Here is a 20,283-nt window from a genome sequence, read left to right as displayed (position 1 = left end):
CTGTTTGTCTCATACTAAGGGGGTTTTCAGGACAAAGGATTTTCAGTTTTAAAACCTGGAAAGTTGTGGGCAAACCAGGACAAGTTGCTCACCTTATTCGTGTTTCTTGTTTGGTTTAGTTTATTAAAAAATAAAATTCCAGGCCAGGCACAATAGCTCATGCCTGTAATCCCAGCACTTTGGGAGACTAAGGCTGGTGGATCACCTGAAGTCAGGAGTTTGAGACCAGCCTGGCCAACATGGCGAAACTCCATCTCTACTAAAAATACAAAAATTAGCTGGGCATGGTGGTAGGTGCCTGTAATCCCAGTTACTCGGGAGGCTGAGGCAGGGAGAATTGCTTGAACCCAGGAGGCAGAGGTTGCAGTGAGCTGAGATCATGCCACTGCACTCCAGCCTGGGCAAAAGAGCGAGACTCTGTCTCAAAAATAGTAATAAATAAAATAATTTAAAATGCCAGCTGGGCGCGGTGGCTCATGCCTGTAATCCCAGCACTTTGGGAGGCTGAGGCGGGTGGATCACCTGAGATCAGGAATTCAAGACCAGCCTGACTAACATGGTGAAACACTGTCTCTGCTAAAAATGCAAAAATTAGCCGGGTGTGGTGGCACACACTTGTAATCCCAGCTACTCGGGAGGCTGAAACAGGAGAATCGCTTGAACCCGGGAGGTGGAGTTTGCAGTGACCCTAGATCGCGCCATTGCACTCCAGCCTGGGCAACAAGAGGGAAACTCCATCTCAAAATAAAATAAAATAAAATAAAATAAAATAAAATAAAATGCCTTCTGTGGTGTTTTTGAAGTACACTTTTTTTTCTGTCAGTAATTCTTAAACATTTCACAAACTATGTTTTAAAGCATTTATTGGACCCTTACTGTTTGCCAAGCACTGGGCCAAGAGCTTTATAAATGCTGCCTAATTTAATACCTGTACAACCATGTGAAGCACTGGGATCCTACAAATGCTTGTGTCCTCCTAAAATTCATATGTTGAAACAAACCCCCAATGCAAGAGTAACAGGAGTTGGGGCCTTTGAAGTGAGATTAGTTCATGAGGGTGAAGCCCTCATGGATGGAATTATTGCCCTTCCATAAGAGGCCTGAAAGAGAGCTTCTTTGCCCTTCTACCCTGTGAGGACACAGCCAGAAGGTGCTATCTATAAAGCAGAGAGTGAGCCCTCACCAGACACTGAATCTGCTGATGCCTTGATCTTGGACTTCCAAGCCTCCAGAACTATAAACAATAAATTTCTGTTGTTTATAAATTACCTAGTCTAAGGAATTTGTATAGCAGCTGAAAGAGACTAAGACAGATGCATGCAATTATTTTTCCCATTTGTATAGACAAGGGAACTGAGACTTAGTGAGGTCAGGTATGTATCCAGGACCACACAGTTGCAGAGAAGGAGAGGTGGAATTTGAACAGAGGTTGCCTGACTGTCTTCTTAACTTATTTTCTGCCGAAGGCATGTGGAGGTCCAGATCGCGGGGCATCTTTAAAATATTCTGTTCAGTTCTCATCATTATGGAACGGAATAACCTTTTTAAAAAAGTAATCTTTTTATTTATTTATAGGGTGTTTGTTTTCTGTTTGTTTGTTTGTTTTGTTTTTGTTTTTTTGAGTCAGGGTCTCTGTTACCCAGGCTGGAGTGCAGTGGTGCAATCTTAGCTCACTGTAACCTCTGCCTCCTGGATTCAAACAATTCTCCCAGTCACCAAACCTGGTCTGTATTGAAGAGAATAACCTAATCTTGCTCTCTCTCTCTCCACCTGTTGGATACTCAGAATAATTTTGATTAAGTGAAACGTAAAAAGAAATACCTCTTCATTCAAGAAAGTGCATGTAGAAACTAGACAGATTTAATGAACACATTACTAGACCTGGAGTTACCAGCTGCATGCCATGGGCAAGAGGCATACACCTTTCATTCTGAACAGGAGTTAAACAGAGGCATATTCCAGTACCGAAGAGATGATGAAAACTCTGATATCAGGGATGAGTAGAGTTGATGGATCAGATGCAATATGCTAAGTACTGTGCTCTGTACTTCATGTGCATGACATCTTCAATTCTCAACCTTGTGAGGGAACGATTGTTATTGTTCCCATCTTACAGATGGCTTGGGGAGCTCACATTACCTCTCCAAAGTCACTTGACTAAGAAGTAAAGGAGCAGGGATTTTCACGGGGATCTCTCTGGCTAAACCATTGGAGACTAAACCTCTACCCCTTGCCTGTAGGGTAAAGTAGAAAAGCCACGAGAGCGAGACAACTAGAGTCTCATTGCTAAGTCAACTTTAGGAATTTGAAGGTGAGGGCAGTATGGCAGCACCCTTGCACTTCAAGCTCACAGAAAAACCAGGCAGTGCCAGACTGACAGAGAGCCTAGTATCTTGAGGATATTCACTATCTCCCCGAACCTGGAAGGATCTCCTGAACTGCTGATCCGGGTTGTTTGGTTAATTCATTCTTCCTTTGTTTTTAATATAACACTTTATTAAGTGTAGTTCATCTACCATACAATTCTCCTTATTTAAAGTATATCATTCCTTGAGTTTTAGCACCCATCACTACAATCAATATTGAACATTTTCATCATGCCCAAAAAATCACATCCACCCATCACTACAATCAATATTAAACATTTTCATCACGCCAAAAAAAACACATCCATTAGCAGTCACTTCCTATTTCCCCTCAATCTTCCCAGTCCATGGCAACCACTATCTGCTTTCTGTCTCTGTGGATTTGCCTACACTGGACACTTCATATAAAAGGAATCATATAACATGTGGTCTTTTGTGACTGGCTTCTTTCATTTAGCATAATGTTTTCAAGGTTATCTATGGTGTAACATGTATCAGTACTTTATTCCTTTCTTTTTTTCTTTTTTTTTTTTTTTGAGATGAGGTCTTACTCTGTTGCCCAGGCTGGAGTGCAATGGTGTGATCTCGGCTCACTACAACCTCTGCCTCCTGGGTTCAAGTGATTCTCCTGTCTCAGCCTCCTGAGTAGCTGGGATTATAGGTGCACACCACCACTCCCGACTAATTTTTTTTGTATTTTAGTACAGACGGGATTTCACCATGTTGCCCAGACTGGTATGGAACTCCTGAGCTTAGGCAACCCTCCCGCCTTGGCCTCCCTTAAGTGCTAGGATTACAGGCGTGAGTCACCGCGCCTGGCCCTTTATTCCTTTTTTAAATAATGTTCTATTATTTGGAACACATTTTATTTATTTATTCCTTGGTTGATGAACTTTTTGGTTGTTTCCACTTTTCGACTATTATGAATTATGCTTCTATTAATATTTGTGTACAAGTTTTGTGTAGACATATTTTTATTTCTCTTGGGCATATATTTAGGAATAGAATTCCTGGGTCTCTTGGTAACTCTATGTTTAATCTTTTGTTCAACTGCTATAATGTTTTCCAAAGCAGTCACACATTTTACATTCCCACCAACAGTGTATAAGGGTTCCAGTATTTCCACATTCTTGCCAACCTTTGTTTTTATCTTGGTTATTGCCACCCTAGTGGGTGAGGGCTAATTCTTTCAAGCCTGACTTACCTGCATTCTGAGGTTCCTGATAGTAAAACTGCATTGCAAATTCCGGATAGATGAATCACAATTTGAAAAAATATATTTGTTTGATACAATTTTAAACTTGCTAACCCCCACCTAATTTCCTATTTAGTATCATAAAAATATTTTCTGAATATTTTATAAAACTATGTATTATATATTTCTTTTAAAATCCTTTAATGCATTCAAAATTATATATGTTTAAATTTATTTACACATGACGTTTGAGGAACACATTCACTTTATAAAGTAAGGAATATTTGTAGTAGTTATGAGTACTAAGATTGTTCTCAGTACTCAAAAAGTCACTCTGAAAGTATTAAGAATAAGTTTACTAAAGAGAATGCTTTCAGAAATATTCATTGCAAAGAGCATGAGCTTTAGAGTTTTAGATTTAATTTCCAGTTCTGAAACTTATCAGTCAGGTGTCTTTTATGATACAAATATCAGAAAACTCAAGTGCAGGCCAGGCACAGTGGCGCTTACTTGTAATCCTAGCACTTTGGGAGCCTGAGGCAGATGGATCACTTGAGGTCAAGAGTTCAAGACCAGCCTGGCCAATATGGTGACACCCCATCTCTACTAAAAATACAAAAATTAGCAGAGCATGGTGGCATATGCCTGTAATCCCAGCTACTCAGGAGGCTAAGGCAGGAGAATCTCTTGAACCTGGGAGGTGAGGTTGCAGTGAGCCAAGTTCATGCCATTGCACTCCAGCCTGGGCTACAGAGTGAGACTCCATCTCAAAACAAACAAAAAGAAACAAAAACAAAAAAACTCCTCAAGTCCAGTCACTTAAATAGACATGGCCTTATTTATATCAGGTCACAATTACATGTAATAACAGGTGGCATGATAATTCAGTAATACCCCAGGGATCTAGGCTCTTTTCCTCTTTCTACTCTGCGATATGCAGCGTGTTGACCTTAATCTTCAGATGCTGTATCTCCAGGCTTCTCATCCAAGTTCCAGGCAGGAAAAGTGGTAAAGAGCAAAGGAGTTCCTCCTGTGGACTTCCACCTACATTGAGTTGACCACAACGGTGTCACATGTCTACTCTGTCTGGATGGGAACCTGGCAGAAGGGCATTGTAAATGGAGTTTGGTACCGTCATCCAACAGTATTAGCCATAGTTGCTAGCTGTGTAATCTTAGAAAAGTTATTTAGCCTCGCTGAGCCTCAGCCTCCTGTGAAATGAAGATAATTAATACCACAAAGCTTATAAAAAAGCAAATTATAGGAAGTGACTTGCATATAGGAAACACTTACAATTAAGTACAACACAAAATGGTGTCTTAGTCCATTCAGGTGACTATAACAAAATACCTAGACTGGGTAGTTTGTAAACAACAGAAATTTATTGCTCACAGTTCTGGAGGCTAGGAAGTCCCAGATCAAGTGTCAACAGATTTTGAGGGTCTGTTCCTCTTAGATGGTGACTTCTATATGTTCTCACATAGTAGAAGGGGCCAGGCAGCTCCCTTCAACCTCTTTTATAGGGACATTAAATTGATTCATGAAGGTAGAGCCCTCATGACTTACCCACTTTCTAAAGGCCCTACCTCTTAGTACTATTACATTGGGGTTTAAGTTTCAACATGCAAATTTTGAGGGTACACTAATATTCAGACTATAGCAAAGGATATTATAATATTATGGCCCAAGGGAAACCTGACTGATTTGATTGAGGGAAATATTAATGTAAAGCCATAAAAATTATTATTTATAGGATATTATAGATAATTTTATTCATATATTTTTAAGTAATACAATAATTTTGGAAAAATCTAGAAAGAGATGTTGCATGTGCTCTAATAAGAAAGACTTATCTTTTATATGTCAATAGTACATTTATTCATTCAAACTAGAATGTAGGCTTAATGTGGGCAAGGATTTTTGTTTGATTTGTTCATTGCTGTATTGACTGAGCCTAGAATGGGGCCTGACACATAGTAAATGCTCAATAAATATTTGTTGAGTAATTATTCTAGTTGATAACTAGAAATAGACATTTCCTGCATCTCCCTCTCATTGTCTAGTTAAGTAATAATATAAGGTCATATATATTTTAAGAATTATTTCTCCCACCTTCTTTCTTAAAATCCAACAATAAACTATAGCCAAACTCTGATAGACCTAACCAAGTTCTGAATTGATGGAGGCCAGATTAATGGGATTTTATTACATTTTAAAGAGGACATAAAAGATATAAAAGGTTAGCATAAAAAGGACGTTCTCCTCTAGTAAAGTCAAAGGACTAACTTCCATAAATATAGACAGGTCAGAAAAGGAAACAGATACCTATTTATCTAATGATTAATTACAAACAAACTAATGAGTTGAAAAAAATTAGAGAAGAGGGCTGGGCGCAGTGGCTCATGCCTGTAATCCCAGCACTTTGGGAGGCTGAGGTAGGTGGATCACTTGAGCTCAGGAGTTTGAGACCAGCCTGGGCAACATGGTGAAAAATACAAAAAATACAAAAATTTCTACAAAAAGATAAAAAATTAGCCAGGTGTGGTGGCGGGTGCCTGGAGTCCAAACTACTTGGGAGGATGGCTTGAATCCAGGAGGCAGAGGTTGCAGTGAGCCACTGTATTCCAGTCTGGTTGGCTTAGCCAGACCCTGTCTCAAAAAAAAAACCAAAAAAACAAAAAAAGAGACAGAGAGAGAGAAAGAAAGAAAGAAAGAAAGAAAGAAAGAAAGAAAGAAAGAAAGAAAGAAAGAAAGAAAGAAAGAAAGAAAGAGAGAGACAGAAAGAAAGAAAGGAAGGAAGGAAGAAAGAAAGAAAGAAAGAAAAAGAAAGAAAGAAAGAAAGAAAGAAAGAAAGAAAGAAAGAAAGAAAGAAAGAAAGAAAGAAAGAAAGAAAACAGAAAAGAAAAGAAAAGAGCAAGTCAATTTCTCTAACTGCCAAAAAATCTTTCCCTCCAGGAGAAAGCTGACTTATAATGAATGTTGTGGTCGAGGTAGTATTAGGTTTAAAGGAGCTCTTCTAAATGTTCAGTTATTAGGGTATTTTCCACGTTGGCAACTAGGTAGAGATCAGCATGTGCAAAGTTTCACTTCTAACTCATGTGGTTCAGTTTTCCAGTAAAATCACATGTACAGAGAAGCTTTTTACCTGAGACCACCTACTCGTTTCTCCAGTTGCAGAAAGGCAGTGTTTCCCCTATGGCAACATAGGTGCCATCAGGGGCCTCCTCCTGTTGGGGTGAAGTTGTGAAGTAGAATTTTGTCTGTTTTGCTTCATCTTCCCAGCACCTTTGTGGTGGCATGGCCAGACAGAGCCTCGTAGCTGTTCACATATTTTCTTTTACCTCCTGTATTTTGCTGTTTCAAAGGGTAATGATAGGAAAAAAAATTAAAAATAACCTGTGCTAATAACCATCTCCCTACTGTAGTCCCACTATCTTCAGCAATTTCGTGTAAATATATTTTTTCTTTATCTTGGAAACACTGGTAATGTCTGTCTCAGTGCATTCTACTCCATAAATATATTTGTTGAATAAAAATGCATGAATGACAGCCCTGCATTCTGTCCCATTCAAGTCATCTTAGCAAATATTTATTTAGCATTTGATGGTTTCCTGGAATTGTGTTAAACTCTAGATATTAAAAAAAAAAAGGACATCATCTCTGTGCATGACAAGCTCATAAACAGTTTAGAATAACACCAATTTTGGAATTTTTCAGGCACCATGGAAGACCAATAAGGCAAATATTTTTAGATATGATATCATTTTAGAGTCCTTAAATTCAGCGGCCTCCTCTGCCGATTCATAAGGCCTGTTTGTTTTTGCCACATCTTCTTCTCTACATGCGTATTTTTAATAACCAGAAAGAGTTCTTAGGTGTGATTCCAAATATTATTTTTAAGGCTATGTTAAGTTTCAGTAATTCCTTTAGGACTCAAAATGCAGTTTATATTTTAGAATTCATTTCCTCACTGATTGTGAGCCCAGAGAGCTAATTGCGGCTGGAGACAAACACAACCTTGCTGACTGATACTGCTTTATATTCATGACCACTAACCTCAGCTGAGCCGGGAGAGCCACACAGTAGTCCTACTACATTTCACTAGCCAAGTCACTGTCTTGCTAAGCCAGGTCATTACTTCATTACTTTTTCTCTCATCTCTCCTCTCCAGTATCTTCCCTTCCTCATTCTCTATTGAAGGCCTGCTTCCTATTTTCCTGAGAAAACAGAAGCAATGAGAAATACCACAACGCATTGACTAATGCGTTGACATCTGTACCCGTATGCTTGATCTTTCCTGCTATTGCTATGGATGAATTACCATTGCCCTAAGGTCCACTCTCCTCTAGGGTACTAGATCGTATCCTGCCTGCCTACTGGAGGACACTGCTCCAAAACTTTCCTCTCTTCCTTCTGCATTGTCATTGTCTCTGTCTTTACTAGATCATTCCCATCAGCTTTTAAGCATGCTGTAGCCTTTGCCCTTTTGAAAAATATAACCCTCCCTTGGTCCCTGTCCTCTACCACCCAATTTCTGTTTGTTTTTTTTTTTTGGCGAAAAAAATCAAAAAGTTGTCTGTACTGTCTGTCTGTATCTTCCCTCTTCTCTCTTTTATCCAGTTTAGTCATGTTTTGTGTCCTCACCACTCCACTGAAACAGCTCCTATCAGAGTCACTGATGATTTCCCCATTGCCAGATTGAATGGTTAATCTCAGTCTTTATCTTTCTTATCAGAAACATTTACTCTCCTAGCATTTAATGTAGCTCTTCACTTCCTTCTTTCGGCTTCCAGGACAGGACTCCCTTTTGCTGCTCCTCCCACCTTCCAGGAAGCTTTATCTCAGTCTCTTTTGCTGATTCCTCTTCATTTCAGATAAATTCGTAGTGACCCAGAGCTCTATATTTTGTCAGCCTAAAAAAAGACACTAGGGAAAATTATCTCCAAATATGTTGCATTTACCTGAGAATATAAATAAGGATTATAATACAGAATGCATGACATGGCAAGGCAGTAGTGCATTTGGTGAGGGAAAGGATAAAGGGAACCTTTTATTACCAAAAAGGGATATCTGTGAGCTGTTTAGAAACAGAGTTCATTGGTTGCAGAGGCTCAAAGCCAGAGTGATTGTCAGTTAATTAGTGGAGATGTTTTACTGGGTAAGCGGTCTTCCAAAAACGTCTTATCTGGATTACTGCAGTCCTAAAGAATGTCTAGTGATAAACCTTATCAAAGCAGGGGATGAATGAAAGGTTTTTAGAAAGTCCTTGGAAACAGTTCTTATCTCAGACATGTAAGCATGGGCCTCCTCTCCTTCAGGCCTTTCCTGCCCTATTTTGTCTGGGTCTGATAAAAGTGATTTCATCCTGGTATGTGCAACTTTCACACCTCAGACCTCTTATTATCTCTATCTACAGTCATTTCCTAAAGGATAGCCTTCAAATTTATAGTGTAAAACTCCCCAATGTATATCTCTGTCTGAATATCTCCACCGAATACAGCTGCCGTGTTTCTAACCTGTCATTCAAGGTATCTTGAAGTTAACATTTTCAAAACCAAACACCCAGTTTTCCTCTCTCCAGACTTGCATTTCCCATTTCAGTAAATGGCAACTCTATCGTTTGCATTATTCAGGTCAAAATCAGGTATGTCCTCCTGGATTCCTCTCTATTATGCCCATCATCTAATTGATCAACAAAACCTTCTGGCTCTATCTTGTAAAATGACCTCACCACCTACACTGAAATCCAAGTCACATCATCGTTCACTTGGGAGTACAAGAACTTTCTAACTGGTCAACTCGCTTCCTCCAGAATCGCTTACTCATAAGTTTTCACAGTAATCCTTTTCACATGCACCTCAGGCCACGTCACCCTTCTACTCAGAACCTCCCATTTCACTCAGAGATCAAAGCCAGAGCCCCTCAAGGACTCTTTGTGACCTTACAAGTCTTCTAAACTTTCCCCTCTTCCAGAACTCTCTGATTTCATCTTTAATCCCTTTCCTAGTAAAACCTCACTGACCTCTTTGCTGCTCTTTGAACAGGCCAAGCAATGTCCTACCTCAGGGCCTTTGCACGTTACCCAGAATGCTCTTCCTCCAGAGAGCCGCAGGGTTCTTTATTGCCTTAATGTCACCCTCTCAGATAAGACTTCCCTCATCTCTCTAAAAAACAAAAACCAAAAAACCCGCCCTTACTCTCAGAACTGCCTAACCTTTCTACTCCACTTTATTTTTCTTCTGAACATTTCTCACCATACATAGATCAGATTCTATATTTATTTGTTTCCACCAAAATGTGTGCTGCATGACAGTTGGGACTTTATTTGTTTTGTTCATTGTAGCCCCGATATCTAAAAATATACTTGGAATATAGTCAATATTAAGTAAATATTTATTGAATGAGTGATCAAATGAATGAAAGACACTATTTACCGTTATCAAGATAAATCTGTAATGTTTATTGAAAATCTGTAAATTACAACTACATCTAGGTGCTCAGGGAACATCAGAAAAATATGCATTATACTAACTCCCTTCAACAAATCATCTGTCATGTATTAGCCCATGAAAAAAAGAAATAGAAATAAGATATTTAAAAACTTTGTAATATACAGTTCTGTAAACGAGGAAAAACCAAAGTGTTTTTCTCCTTTCTACTCTCAACAGCACTTCTGACACCAGATGTGGGAAGATTTTCCCCACACACCAATCATTTCTCCTGCAGACATCAGCTAGATGTCCTCTAATTTAATTCAATTCTGACTCTATCTACCTGGAGGTAGCATCAGATCCCACAGGCTAAAGGCTTAGTCCCACAAGAGTCAACCCTATCTTAAATGCCAATCACAAGCCCTGGGTCATGACCTGTGCATTTGACCAACTGGCTAAAAATCGGGATTTCCACGATACACTCCTCAGGTTTGATTAACTTGCTAGAGTGTTTCATAGAACTCAGGAAAACACTTTACTTATATTTATCAATTTATTATAAAGGATATTACAAAGGCTACAGATGAACAGCCAGATGCAGGAGATGCATGGGGCAAGGCATGCGGGCACGCCACCCTGCAGGCATCCTCATGTGTTCAGATATCTGGAAGCTCCCTGAACCCAGTCCTTTTGGGTTCTTATGGAGGTTTCATTACATAAGCATGACTTATCATATCATTGGCCATTGGTGATCTACTCAACATTCAGCTCTTCTCTCTTCCGAGGATATGGGGGTGGGTGAAAGGGTGAGGGGGTTGGGGGGACTGAAAGTTTCAATCTTCTCATCACATTGTTGGTTCCCCTGGCAACCAGCCCCTACCCTGAGCCTCTCCAGGAGCCCCCAGCCATCAGTCATCTCATTAGCACTTTGGAGATTCCAAGGGTTTTAGGAGCTGTGTGCTGGGAACCAGACAGAGACCAAATATATATTTCTTATTATGTCACAATATCACAAGTTCTATATAAAAATAACCCTAAGGTGTAATTAGTCATTATTATTGGATTCTTCAATTAAAACAGTGCTTTGTGGTCTAGGTGCTAATATGGGGTAGACTTTAAGAGCAGAATTAAATTAGTAACTATGGTTACTGTCAGTTTGAAAATACATTTCCATTTTGACTTGTGGTCTCAGTATGTGTGGTAAAAGAATTAGCCACAAACCAATGAAGAACATACAATGTGGTTTTCTCTAACTGGAAAATATTCAAAGATGTCCTACTTACTACTTACACAGAGTTGCCATTTCCTTGTTTTCACATTTGAATTCTGACTTAGCATGAGGTTAACATACCTTATAACAAGTTCTCTGTTAAGGTATTTACATTTCATCTTATTTCAGAAAGAATGTAAAGTAACTATGTAAACGTCTTGATTTAATGGCATAAGTTAACTTAAGATACAGTGATACAAGAGAAATTTCACTGATAAGAAATACAGCAATTTTAAAAGTTTCATTTGTATTCTTTAGAATGTGTCAAAGTCACATATCATACATATCTTTTTTTTTAAAAAAAAAAAAAAAAAAAGCAGACATAGTCTCACTCTGTCATCCAGACTGGAGTGCAGTGGTGCAATGTCAGCCCACTACAGCCTCCATCTCCTGGGCTCAAGCAATCCTCAGCCTCCTGAATAGCTGGGAGGACGGGTACGCGCCACCGTGCCTGGCTAATTTTTGTATTTTCAGTAGAGACAGGGTTTCACCACATTGGCCAGGCTGGTCTCAAACTCCTGACCTCAAGTGATCTGCCCGCCTCGGCCCCCCAAAGTGCTAGGGTTACAGGTGTGAGCCACCACGCCTGGCCTCAGCCAGTATCTCTTCATTCAGAATAATTGTTGTTTAATGAGTCCTTCATTATGTGGGAAGCCATCTACTCTGTTTCTTATTTCATTTACTCATGATAGCAACAACGTTACTCCTATACTGAGGATGAGTAACCTGAACTGTATACACCTTCAGTAACTTGCTCTAAGTCTTACAGCTTATCAAGGGGCAGAGCTGGGATTTGAAGGTAGGTCTGTCTCTAAAACCCAACCCCTGTGATTTTAGTCGCCATGACATATCCTTCTAGTCCTCTCATGGTGTTCATAGTGATCTCACGCTGGTATGAGGAAAGGGGCAACACAGAAAAAATACACTGGAACTGAAAAACCTGAGCTGAACAGGAGGAGTTCCTCCTCAGCCCTCCAATGACTATCAGCCTTAGAGAGATTCCTTGACCACTTGCGGAGGTTGTCTTGTTCTGGTAGTAGCAATAAGTTTATATAAATTATATAAAATATAGAATTTCTATAGTACTTAGACATGTGCTTACTACTTGGTATTAATAGCATAAGGCCGGTTCCTTTTTTCTGTGTCTCAGCAAGCGTATTTCTTGGATTCCAAAAGACGTAAGTGGCTGGCAGGTTTAATCCTGGTGGGATATTTTGGGGCTGGAAAAATTTAGGAGCTGCTGAAAAGATATATGGTAGTAACAGGACTGGGTGGAGCCGCAGGGAGGGACAGTGATTTTTAAGCTCCATCGTCTGCACAAATCCAGTCAAGGCTGTCCCTGAGAGAGAGGACTGTTGATGGTATTATATTTAAAAAATCAGGTTAGAGTCTGCCTCAACGGCACAGACACTATAATTGGAGCAGGGCAAAGAAGATGGCATGACTCCTGATCAAGGACGGCATGCAAATGTGTGAAGTATTTCCATCTGATGAAAATAAGAATGTATAAGGCTGAGCACAGTGGCTCATGCATGTAATCCTCATGTGGGAAGATCCCTTGAGGCCAAGAGTTCGAGACCAGCCTGGGCAACATAGCGAGGCTGCATCTCTTAAAAAAAATTATTTTAAATAAAAAAACTAGTTGGGCCTGGTGGCACATGCTTGCAGTCCCAGCTACTCAGGAGGCTGAGGTGGGAGGATCACTTGAGCCCAGGAAGTCAAGGCTGCAGTGAGCTATGACTGTGCCACTGCACTCAAACCTGGGTGACAGAGTGAGACCCTGTCTCTAAAAAATAGAATAAAACAAGAATGTAGGCTACTTGGCTTTCCAGCATTGTTCAGATTTCAAGGTTATTTTCCTTCTAAAGTAGTATATCTGTATCAAGTTAAGTTTCACGATGTAATGCAATTAACTTAGGAGTCTGAAAGTAATATACCACACAGGTAATAAAGACCTAGAGCGTTGCCTTAGCTATCAAAACAGGGAAAAAAGATAAAGTAAGAAAATAATATTTTAATGCTTAAAAAATGCTTAACCTTTTTTTTATTTTTTATTTATTTATTTTTTTGAGACGGAGTCTCGCTCTGTCATGTAGGCTGGAGTGCAGTGGCCAGATCTCAGCTCACTGCAAGCTCCGCCTCCCGGGTTCCCGCCATTCTCCTGCCTCAGCCTCCTGAGTAGCTGGGACTACAGGCGCCCGCCACCTCGCCCGGCTAGTTTTTTGTATTTTTTAGTAGAGACAGGGTTTCACCGTGTTAGCCAGGAAAAATGCTTAACCTTCTTTAGTAATTGGTTGGCTCTTAAAGGTGACGAAGAGAAAGTTGTTAAAAATGGCAGATTGAGAAAGGAGGACAGCATGCCTTTGACAACAATGAAGATACTGGCAAGAAGGGCTGATTTGCATGGAAAGATAATTTAGTTGTCAATTTTCTATAGTTCTGTTTCCAGTCAGACATCCAAATGAAGCTCCCAGTGAGGGCACAGGTATGTGGGAGACACACATGTGAAATAGCAGTTGAAGCTGGGAAGAGAGTGAGCCCAGAAAAAAGGGGTCACGGAAAAGGCAAGCGCCAGGACTGACCTTCAATGTGAGTGGACTCAGAGAAACCCAGATGGAAGACTGGAGGGGCACATGTCACTAAGCAGGTGTGCCAGAGGGAGGCCCTCTAACCCAGAAAACAGGCTTTGGGTAGCAAGGGAAGTAAGAATTATAACCAATCAAGAGGGATAAATGCTTAAATGAGGATTCAGAGGACTTCACCTTGCAAAGGACACCATTTTAAAAGAGCCATTTCAAGGAAAAGTAAAGGCAAACATCACAATAAAAGGACTAAAGACCAAATGGGAATAAGTTGAATACAGTTACCAAGGAGGCAGAAAATCTGAGAAACTTAAGAACATGAAATAATGGAGTAGGTAGTTCAAAGGGCTCAAGAAATGGGAACTGAGGAAAGTCTAGTGAAAACACTTCCATGTCACAAATGAATCTGATTACAGATTACGTTGTGTTTTGGAGTCTGAGGGGGGCCTATTTGTCTCTGCAGAAGCATGAGTGAACGAGGAGTGGGACAAGAGGTTAGGAGATTTGAGGACACTCCTGCGTTAGTCCATTCTTGACTTGCTATAAAGAAGTATCTAGATCAGGTGTGGTGGCTCACACCTGTAATCCCTGAACTTTGGGAGGCCAAGGCAAGAGGATCACTTGAGCTCAGAGCTCGAGACCAGCCTGGGCAATGTGGCAAAACCCTGTCTCTACAAAAAATTAGCTGAGAGTGGTGGTGCGTGCCTGTAGTCCCAGCCACTCAAGAGGCTGAGGTGGGAGGATCTCCTGAGCCTGGGAGGTCGAGGCTGCATTGAGCTGTGCCCACACCATTGCACTCCAGCCTGGGTGACAGAGTGTGACCAAGGAAGGAAGGAAGGAAAGAAGGAAGGAAGGAAAGAAGGAAGGAAGGAAGGAAGGAAGGAAGGAAGGAAGGAAGGAAGGAAGGAGGGGAGAGAGAGAGGGGAAGGAAGGAAGGAAGGAAGGAAGGAAGGAAGGAAGGAAGGAAGGAAGGAAGGAAGGAAGGGAGGGAAGAGAAAAGAGAAGAGAAGGGAAGGGAAGGGAAGGGAAGCGAAGAAAAATACCTGAGGCTTGGTAATTTATGAAGAAAAGAATTTTATTTCAGCTCACAGTTCTGCAGGCTGTACAGGAAGATGGTGAACAAGACAGAGGGAGGGGGGAAGTGCCATACTCTCTAAAATAACCAGATCTGCCTGAACTCAGAGCGAGAACTCCCTCATTACTGCCAGGAGGGCAGCGAGCCATTCATGAAGGGTCTGCCCCCCAGGCCTCACCGCCAACACTGGTGATTACATTTCAACATGAGATTTGGAGAGGATAAGGGTGGAAACAATATCAAATCTCTTTGCAGAAATCAGAGGAGCAAAGAAACACTCTCCAGCACTCCTTTCACCACTGCCTCCAACTCTCGTCCACTAAAAACACCGTGTGATTATTTGGGGGTAGAGATTTAAAAACAGAGACTCAAAGTTTCTGTCCACAGTCAATGAATACAATTTGAAATTTTGGCATTAACATATATCATTTGAAATTCTACCATATTGGGCTTCTTGGAGATTCTCATTCAATTATAAAAACTTAGATAAATATGCTTGGAAATGATACTTAATAGCCCTCTCTATTCCCCTGTTCTAAACTAGATCTTTCTTCTTTATCTTTTCCATCCTCTTCCACAGTGCATGACTCCCTTTCCCCTCATCAAACCTGTCATTAGGTCCAGTCAGTTCTACACTCAAAATCCTTCATGGGCTGGGCGAGGTGGCTTATGCCTGTAATCCCAGCACTTTGGGAGGCCAAGGCGGGCAGATTGCTTGAGATCAGGAGTTAGAGACTAGCATGGGTATCATGGGAAAACCCCATCTGTACAAAATACAAAACTTAATTGGGCATAGTAGTACATGCCTGTGGTCCCGGCTACTCAGGAGGCTGGGGTGGGAGGATCGCTTGAGCCCAGGAGGTCAAGGTTGCAGTGAGCCACGATGGCCCCACTGCACACGAGCCTGGGTGACAGAGCCAGACCCTGTCTCAAAATCCTTCATATCCACCCCCACTGGCTTCTGCCTACTTCAGACTAATAATCCAATTCCGGATTGTTGTATAGCCTTTTGATTTTTCTACTACCACCACTTTCATTTCCCATCAATCCTCTGTAAAGGTGCCAGACAGCCCCAGAGACCCTCAAAATGGTGTGAATCTCACTATATGCACCCTCTTTCTATCACTTACATGATATGTGCTGATCCATCAGTAGCTCATGGAAGGTCTTCTGACAGGCCTGTTCCGCTACAAGTGTCTTCTTGCATTTTCAGGATCCAGGCTATTGCACTTGTTGAACCTTCTCAGAAATGTCATGTAGTTTCATGTATTTGTTTCAGAACATGCTGGTTGTCTCTGTCTAGGAGGTTGGCCTTCCCTTACGCTATCATGATCTCTCACCCCATCCTGACTCTTCCCCACCACTCCATCCTCACCCTATATCCTGATAGAAATGTCTGACTTCACAGTCCTTGCACTGAACCAAAATGCAGTACTCCTTTCCAAAGGTAGCTATTCTGGCTATTCCAAACTATGTCCAGTGCTGACTTCACTAATACGCACAGTAGGCACGGTGGCTAGGGCCCACAATAATTTTAGGAGTCCATGAAAATGTTTAATTTTACTTAAAGTCAGAAGAGAGAAATAACTGTTACGTTCATGTATATGCATGCATATGTATACATCTATGTATATGTGTGTGTATTTATGTGTATTTTATATATTTATATAATATATATACGCTCTTTTTTTTTAAATGGAGGAAAGGGTCCATGAAGGCAGAATTGTTCAGGGTCCACTTAAGTCATACTGTGGCCCTTGTCAGATTTGAATTTACTTTTTAAAATTCTGAAAATAAAATCAATTTTGAAATATTTTTCAGTAAAGGGTTGCATGTTTGAAAGCAGGCTTAAAAAGGTAGCATTTTTGTCCAGGCAGAGTGGCTCATGCCTGTAATCCTACCACTTTGGAAGGCCAAGATGCATGGATTGCTTGAGCCCAGGAGTTTGAGACCAGCCTGAGCAACATAGCAAGACCCTGTCTCTATTGTTTAGGAAATTAAATTTTAATATTTTTTAAAAAAGGTAACATTTTAAAATTCTAGAATAATTAATTCAAAAAAAATTTTTTTTTTTTGAGATGGAGTCTCACTCTGTCTCCCAGGCTGGAGTGCAATGGCGTGACCTTGGCTCACTGTAGCCTCCACCTCCCGGGTTCCAGTGATTCTCCTGCCTCAGCCTCCCAAGCAACTGGGATTACAGACACATGCCACCAATTTTTGTATTTTTTTTAGTAGAGACAGGGTTTCATCATGTTGGCCAGGCTAGTCTCGAACTCCTGACTTCAGGTGATCTACCTGTCTTGGCCTCCCAAAGTGCTAGGATTACAGGTGTGAGCCACCATGCTCAGCCAATTAATGCAAACTAAATACAATTTATGATTATCTTTTTTTGTTTAAGTTTAGAGACAGAAGAAGAGCAACAGTATCTCACCTCAAGCTATATTAACATCTCCACTGATTCATTACAAGGTGGCAAGAAGTACTTGGTTTGGGTCCAAGCAGAAAATGCACTAGGCATGGAAGAGTCAAAACAACTGCAAATTCACCTGGACGATATAGGTAAAGAATAAGAAATTCTGTAATGTCTTTAATAATAACCAGTTTGTGGTGATCTAGTCAAATGAGGTCTAGATCTGAAAAAAGTTCCCCTAAAGTTCCTGCAGAGCATGATAAAGGAAACAGAAATTACCCGTAATTCTATCTGCCCAAGACAACTTAGAGATGAGTAGTGCTGCTGCCATTTTGTCGTATATCCTTCCAGTCTTATTTCTAAATTGCTGTATGTGGCCGGGCCCAGTGGCTCACGCCTGTAATCCCAGCATTTTGGGAGGTCGAGGTGGGTGATCACTTGAGGTCAGGAGTTCGAGACCAGCCTGGTCAACATGGTGAAACCCTGTCTCTACTAAAAATACAAAAAAAAAAAAAAGAAAAAAACATAGCCGGGCATGGTGGCAGGCACCTGCAGTCCCAGCTACTCAGGAGGCTGAGGCAGGAGAATTTCTTGAACCTGGGAGGCAGAGGTTGCAGTGAGTCAAGATTGTGCCACTGCATTCCAGCCTGGGTAACAGAGCAAAACTCCATCTAAAAAAAAAAAAAAAAAAAAAAAAGATGTATGTGTTTTTACAAATATTTATTGGAAACTTCTTGTTTCTAAACATTGTTCTAAAGGCTAGAGTGAATAAGATAGACAAGGTACCGGCCCTGAAATAACTTACCATCTACTAGGGAAGGCAAAAACAAAAAAAAACAAAAACAAAAAACACACAAGAAAACCCCACAATTATCATGATAAAGTTTGTTGAGTCTTATGTTGTGAAACGTACAGCATGCTAAAGTCATACTCTATCCACTACTTGGGGACTTATGTAAGGTTTGTTTGTTTGTTTGTTTTTATTTTGAAAAGTTTTACAAAATACATAGAAAACTGCAGAGAATTATGTAAACCTCTCTGTTCATCAGCCAGATTTAACAAACATTAATTGTTTTTGTTTCAGATATTTTTATACCCTACCTTTTTATACTTACATATTAGTAATAAACAATTTCTATTAATTTAATCTATAGTTTTATTTTTAATGTTGTCTGAATATATAGCAGTTTAATCCCTATTGTTGGAGATTAACACCGTTTTCAGTTTTGAACCATATAAACTATATTGCCATGAACAACTTTGTGGCTAAATTTTAGCATAGTTTTTGATTGTTTCCTTAAGATAAATTCCAAAAAGTAATTACCCTTGAGCCTTTACAACTACATCCAAGTCCTAAAACCACAATTCAGCCAAATGACACCAAGTCTGATTCATCCTCTCTTTGGAGATCCCAGTAACAATGATTCCTGTTGTTATAATTAAAGATTATTTCAATAAGCTAACATTTATTGAGCACTTTCTTACGTACTAACTACTTTTTTTTTTTTGAGGCAGAGTCTCACTCTGTCACACAGGCTGGAGTGCAGTTGCATGATCTCGGCTCACTGCAACTTCTGCCTCCTGGCTTCAAGCAATTCTCATGCCTCAGCCTCCCTAGTAACTGGGACTACAGGTGTGTGCCACCACGGCTGGCTGATTTTTGTATTTTTAGTAGAGATGGGGTTTTGCTATGTTGGCCAGGCTGGTCTCAGACTCCTGAGTTCAGGCAATCAACCCACCTCAGCCTCCCAAAGTGCTAGGATTACAGGCGTGAGCAGCTGTGCCCAGCCAGCTAACAGCTTTTCACATACATTATTTAACCCTCATATCAACCCTATTTTATATGAGATTATAATTTATATATTAGAAAACAGGTTTGATGGCATTAAAAAAATTTGAGATCACAGAGGTAGGGAACATTTAATTCCAATATTTTTGACTCTGATCCTCAGTCTTTATGAGAAAAATAAAAGCACATTGCACTGTATCTGACAACTTTTCTGCTGATTAATGTTCTAGGGGATATGAAGCCTTCACTATGGGTACCCTTCTGGGATCACTGAAGTCTTCTATTGCAACTAATGATCTCTACTTTTCAACTAACCTCAACTATCTCAACTAATGGTATTGGTGTAAAAATCTGTTCTTATGCTCTGAATATATATATACACACACACATATATATGCACATATATACATACATACATATATACACACATATGTACACATACATATACACACATGTATACATACATACACACACATATATGTATACATACATATACACACATATATGTATACATACATACACACACATGCATATATATGTGCATACACACATGCATATATATGTACACACACGTATGCATATATATGTGCATACACACGTATGCATATATATGTGCATACACACGTATGCATATATATGTGCATATACATGTATGCATATATATGTGCATGTATATACACACACACACACACACATATTTTTTTTTTTATAGAGAGAGAGGGGGTCTCACTCTGTCATCCAGGCTGGAATGCAGTGACACGATCACAGCCCACTGCAACCTTGCCTGGGTTCAGGGGATCCTCCTGCCTTAGCCTCTCAAGTAGCTGGGATGACAGGCCACATGCCACAGTGCCTGGCTAATTTTTTTAAATCTCTTTTAGAGACAGAGTCTCATTTTGTTGCCCAGGCTTGTCTCGAACTCTGGCTCAAGTGATCCTCCTGCCTTGGCGTCACAAAATGCTGGGATTTCAGGCATGAGCCACCATGCCCAGCCTGAATATTAGATTTGAAAACATACTCTGTTGAATATGATGATGGACAATTACTCCGTTTTATTGTATATCCTTGGAGTTACAGTTCTCTTGACTATGCTCCATACATTTTTATAAATTTACATTTGCAGGTAGAATGCAGTAATATACCCTTTTCTTATAATAGATGCCCC

General features: G+C 40.2%; 1 protein-coding gene across 1 annotated transcript in view; it reads left to right on the top strand.

Annotated features, from left to right (window-relative positions):
- The window catches only part of IL23R (interleukin 23 receptor), an 87,892-nt gene that overhangs the window by 11,228 nt on the left and 56,381 nt on the right, over window positions 1-20,283 (top strand). Inside the window, exon 5 of the mRNA XM_028832665.2 lies at window positions 17,318-17,478. Coding sequence (XP_028688498.2) covers window positions 17,318-17,478 — 161 coding nt within the window. The remainder of the gene's footprint in view (window positions 1-17,317; window positions 17,479-20,283) is intronic.

The sequence above is a fragment of the Macaca mulatta genome, chromosome 1 (assembly GCF_049350105.2).
Source record: "Macaca mulatta isolate MMU2019108-1 chromosome 1, T2T-MMU8v2.0, whole genome shotgun sequence".
NCBI lineage: Eukaryota > Metazoa > Chordata > Mammalia > Primates > Cercopithecidae > Macaca > Macaca mulatta.
Note: the sequence above shows the minus strand (reverse complement) of the source record. Positions and strands in the feature narration are given on the sequence as shown.